The sequence below is a fragment of the Nymphalis io genome, chromosome 1 (assembly GCF_905147045.1).
Source record: "Nymphalis io chromosome 1, ilAglIoxx1.1, whole genome shotgun sequence".
Taxonomy (NCBI): Eukaryota; Metazoa; Arthropoda; class Insecta; order Lepidoptera; family Nymphalidae; genus Nymphalis; species Nymphalis io.
In genome coordinates this window covers 5554538-5560537 of record NC_065888.1, presented here as the reverse complement: position 1 = coordinate 5560537, position 6000 = coordinate 5554538, and the positions used below count along the sequence as shown (strand labels likewise).

At 28.4% G+C, this 6000-nt stretch overlaps 1 protein-coding gene across 1 annotated transcript in view; it reads left to right on the top strand.

Moving 5' to 3' along the window:
* Nucleotides 1-1887: 1887 nt before the first annotated feature.
* The window catches only part of LOC126769074 (tyrosine-protein kinase Drl), a 32689-nt gene continuing 28576 nt past the window's right edge, over nucleotides 1888-6000 (top strand). The window contains exon 1 of the mRNA XM_050487624.1: nucleotides 1888-2318. Within this exon, the coding sequence (XP_050343581.1) occupies nucleotides 2228-2318 (91 nt within the window). The 5' untranslated portion in view covers nucleotides 1888-2227. The remainder of the gene's footprint in view (nucleotides 2319-6000) is intronic.

Genomic DNA, 6000 nt, shown 5'->3' with positions numbered 1-6000 from the left:
AAATACCTACGTTAAAAATATATATAAATGAGTACTATATTGATGGTAGGGTGTTTTTGCTAGCTTTAGGGGCAAGGGTGTAGGGGTATAAAGCTACGTTCGCCTTTCTTAGTTTGTACGCCTCTGTTGTACACTGACAGTTTCTTTATTTGAAAGTATTACCAGGCGCCACCAATCAATTATTTTAACAAGTAGGTACTTACAACTTTTCTGGTCAATTTAAAAGAAAAAGAAAATTTTAAGAAATACTCACATATGTAGTAAATTATAGTGCAAGTAATGCCAAAGCGATAATAATATTCTAATATTACGAATTAACTTATGGCATACATATTTTTTTATTCAAATTTTAATTAGGTCTACATATTTTCAATAATGACTAAAGCGGTACGGCATGGTTTAAATTATCACCTACTTAACAATAGTTTTAATTTGTTTATTCCTTACGGTTTCACACAAAAACTGTTAATCCGATTGATATGGAACGCTCTGAATATTTAAGTTTATAGTTTCAAGAAGCAAGAAGGCTTGTTTGTTAATATGTTACGTATCTTTTGAGATATATAAAGCCCAACAGTATATCATCGAATTCAAAGAGAAAATTGTCGGAAAAAAGTGAAGTGACTATGACTTCATGTATGTATCAACATGAAAAATCAAAATTTTATTGATATTATAAGAATTTCTTTGCAGTTTATATTTTTGGTCGTAACATTCCGATCAAAATAAATCTAAATATCATATCATTAATCACTCATATGTAAAAATTTTAATTAATATAACAGACTTTTATATCTTTAATATATACACTAATCAAAATGATAAAAAGAGAAATAGTTTGAACAAATAATTTAATAAGCCCACAAGTCCACAGATATCATACTTGCTTGGCACACTGTAGGTGAACGTTCTTGCAGGAATTGCAGATGTAATTCGATTCTTTAAAGCTCGCACGTTGGACTTACCTTCTTTGTTTGATTGACTTTTGATCAAAACGACCAAAACTTAATTTTCAGTATACCACAAAAAAATCACGTGACCACCGCTGTGAGGTCGATGGAGGTATATGAATATGCCTCACATGTCCTATATTTGAAGGTTAACGCTAATTTTGGTTTAATTTAGATGTACATAATATGAATAATCATTTAAATTTGACGCCGCAATTTTTGTAAATATTGCGAGTAATAGAGAATAAATATACTTACCACTATACTACCGAGGATTGTGACTACCTTATTAAAATAGTTAATAACTAAGTAATAATGGTGTTTAGTTTGACTAATAGAACACAACCTGTAATAATAATATTATTTTACATATTATTTAGGTTATAGGTACCATAAATATATAATATAATATGGAGGCACAGTGAAGTATTTAAAAGTACCTATATAACTAGAACATAGATTTCCAAACTTCAATAAAAATAAAATTTCATAGATAATCAGGCAGTTTTTTTATTATTATATTAAGAAAATATTTGCATTATTTTATATTAAAAAAAAATTAAAACAAAATTAGTCACGATATTTAGTTCGTAGCGACATCTGTTTCAAGCCTATATCAACGAGTATTTGATATTACAAGAAATGTGATTCGCATCCCGCTCACGAGATGTCACTAAATACAGTTTTCCATCGCAGGATGTTAAAATATTCTACTCTGAGCGGATACTCAAATTTACGTAACTAATTAATTTTAATCATAAAAAATCATAAAAAAAAACAGAATATTTTTATTACAATGCGAAAAGAGAAATTGTATGTGATGCCATCTAGTAAGGGCACAATGAAGCTTTTAAAATTTGTCCTACGCACACAACATATTTAATGGTTGGACATAGAATGTCGAAAAGGCGAACTAAAATATAGACAGCTGGCAGCCCGCAACCAGTTTAACAGAGATAAAGTAGCGTGGAGGTAGTGTCGTTGTGTATTGTTGTATAACGATCTGATTATTTTTGTTTATATGCGAATATTGTGAGGATATCTTAGTAAAAATTGATATACATTAATAAAGTTAAAGATTTTTGGACTTACAAGCTCAATCTGTACTTTTGTTAAGTGTTTCTGTAGAATTTGAACATTTTATCCGAGTGTGTAATCTTGTATCGGCGACTTAACGTTGGACGGTGGTTGAAAATGTGAGTTAAATAATATCATGCTGGTTAACATTTCGGCTTAAGGACAAACCTGCAGTTGTAAGAGAAAGACCTTGTGTAACTATGAAATTGTTTACGTTTCTCCTGTTGTTACCGGCATGCTTAGCACATCTCAATGTTTACTTGAGTAGGGCTGAAGTATGGAGACTACTAGGTAAGTTTCAATATAATTAAACTAAATTAATAATAATAAGTAATTTACGAAGCAAGAAGTGATGATTGATAAGTGATAAGATACGCATTTACAGATTTTATATAGCCTTATGATATTTTTGAAAAGAAAAATATACTAATAAAAATCGTATTTAAACCGATATAATAAGGTTCAAATTTGCGAAACGGTATTTACCGCGCTTAACGAATTATCGATGCACAGAAGCATTTACTATTTCTAGCGTACATAATTAAGAAAAATATCTTTTTAGTATGTACATCTTATAAGCTTATTTAAATACGTTTATGTTTTTTTATAAAATTATACTATATTATTTGATTTTGAAGGTATTCAATTTTTATTTTCCGTATATTTAATTTAAGAAGTTATATAAAATAAAAAAATGAAAATAGTGAAAACATATGACCTCGTTAAAATTAAAAAAAATATATATATAAAATAAAATAAAAAAAGATTTACATATCAATGAAAATTACTTTTAAGATTTTGTATTGGTACATTGTGATAAATCTATAAACCTACGTATAAACACGTACGTGATTGAAAACTAAAATAAAAAATGCGTTTAAATTTAAACCGTTTTAATTTCTTATATAAATTGTAGCATGTATACCTGATTCGTATGCAGTCGATATCTATGATTATGATAAAAGTACATAATGATTAATGAGTAGATAATATTGCGAGTGAAATATTACTTGTCAAGAAATTGTACCAAGCTGGTCATTTTTACTTACAGTCATCATAATAACATATATAAAAAATTATACATTACTAGTTGGCATATACATATTGTAAATAAGTATAAATAAGTAGCACTTGAAATGGAGGACGATCTTACATATAACTTGATTAAAAAAAAATGCTACAAAATGATACATATTTGAGAAAAATAAATAAAATTACAAAACTAATAAAAGACATAAGTTTATAGAATTAACTTTAAATGAAAATATCTGTATAATAAAGGACAAGACTTAATCCGATTTTACAACGATTTCAATATTAGAATAAAACCTTTTCCTGAATTTTTATTGTGCGGAGGTGACAAAACCGTCCTTCTCGAAATGCTTCCCGTGGCGCGTACCACGCGAACAAAAAATCATCATTCGGGCCCAATTTGTAAACCTTAGGATATTTTATGAGAAAAGATAAAAAGGCTATCAACTTTGTTTGAAATGTCTTGTCTATTTCTATCTATTAGACGAATAAGATATTTTAGTTTGCTAATAAAATAAAACTTTTTTATTAATTCAATAATAATATATATTTTTTTCTATTTACCAACAGAAAAGTTTACATAGCAATATTTTTATTATATTTTTAATTGTTTCGTCTATTCATTTGAATAGATTCTAGCTATTCAAATTATACAAATCGTAGTCATATTTTGGTCTGTTACACTTTCTGTCATGTTTGTAACAGAGACAAGGGTCTGATCGTCGCAGGTAATGTTCGCTGTAGCGTCGAGTTTTTATCAAAACCCATTGTACCAACCAGCGGAGCCTAGACTGCAATCTATCTTTGTCAACGACAAAACCATCTGCCCTTTGTTCTTGTTTAAAAATTAGAATTATAATAAACAATGCAAGGAGTAAATGAGATCTTCTTGTGACAATGATAAATTTAAAGCTCTGGGAAGCTGTGTGATACTAAATTGCTCTCGACTTTCTAATGTAAAGAGATTTTTTATAGCAAAAGTTGAGTAAACCACCGGTCATTCTAAAGATATAAACAGTTAGAAACAGTTCAATTTATTCAAAATTTACATATTTCGTATATTTTTTTCATATTATGTAAAATTTAAAATTTTAAAGAGCCAGCGAGATCTCGGACTCCGATCGTGGCGGCAAGCAATTTATTTGAAATGACATTTATTGACATTCTATGGACCAATCCAATAAACACGACGCCCAAAATGTTCCTTCTCACACTCTTGAACATGCTTTTTTTTATTACAATTCAAATGTTTAAATTGCGAAATGTTTTATTTATAATATGTAACAATATATATATATATATATATATATATATATATATTGTTATATATATATATATATATATATATATATATATATATATATATATATATATGCACTTGTAGCGTGTAAAAAACAAGTTTATAATTAATGATCATGGTTTTATATTAAAATTATCGATACATCCTATTTAGTAATGAAAAAATAATAGTAAAAATAAAAGTGATAAGTTTGTTTGTGTTTATATTCATGTAAAACTTTACAGACAAAAAGTGTTGGTAATAATTTTAATTTTAATATTCATTGTACTCGTATAAGTGAGAATGAATGGTTGTACTATATATTAAGTTAGTCTAAACATAATTGTTTCTGTGTGGGTGTGTGTTAAGACGGTAATTTGAAAGATTGAACAATAAAATATAAATTGGCAGTAGAAACACATGATTGTTTTACTTAAAACAAATTCGGCGTATAGGAATTAACAACATGATATCGAAATATGAAACAATGAAGCCTTTAACATCATTCTCTTTTACCAACTTTTTGTGGTAGAGCTCTATGTAATTGAGTTTAGACAGATTTTATTCACTAACCTAAAAAAATTCTAGCGCTGAATAGCGATGAATACTCCTAATTAAATTAATAATGATTATTTATATATATATATTGCTATCCGCAACGTTAATCCTTACGAAAATATTTTAAACTGAATATTAATAAGACCATTAAAAATGATATCAATAAAGACGAATACACATCACATCTGGTAAACGTGTGTAAGAAGATATTTACCTGAAGTTTTGAGTTTCTGTGGTATATAAAAAATATATGGTAACATGATACTTCAATATAATATAGAATTTCGTCTGGTCGTCGTAAACTCACCTGGTATACCAAAAATTTATGACTTAGACTAAGTAGTATTGACAAATGAAAATTAACTAAATTGTTTATTTTATCCGACTAACGTAACAGAATTAAAGGGTATGACTTTAGCAGTCCACGTGTAATGTAAGCATCATTAGCGTGTTGATTCGTTTTCCTGCAGCCCTTATCTGTTCATTACATTTTGACAAAGTACGGGGTGTTAGTGAGTCACCCTTACAAGTATAATTAAAAGTGATATCATATTAAAAGTTATCATAGTAAAAGCAGATATTACTTGTGTAATACAACAAAAGAAAAAATATTTATAAATGTATCGAAATATTATATAAATTGTTTTAACCCAAACAAAAATATTTAATTTAATGTATAACAATAGTAAAGTAAAATAGCAGCTTGTGCTTGTAAATAGCAGCCAGTAGTGGAACATACCCACTACTGGGCTAAGGCCTCCTCTCCTTTGTTAAGAAGAAGGTTTGGAGCTTATTCCATCACGCTGCCCGAATGCGGGTTGGTGGAATACACATGTAGTAGAAATTAGGTGAAATTAGACACATGCAGGTTTCTTCACCATGTTTTATTTCCCCGTCAAGCACGAGATGAATTATAAACACAAATTAAGAACATTCAGTGGTGCTTGCCCGGGCTTGACCCACGATCATCAGTTAAAATTTACGCGTATTAACCACTAGGCAAATGTTTGGGACTTTAATACTTTTATCTTTTGATTTTGTCATATTAGTGATTAATTTATTATTATTAATACTGATAATTGATGATCATATCCTTTCCATATA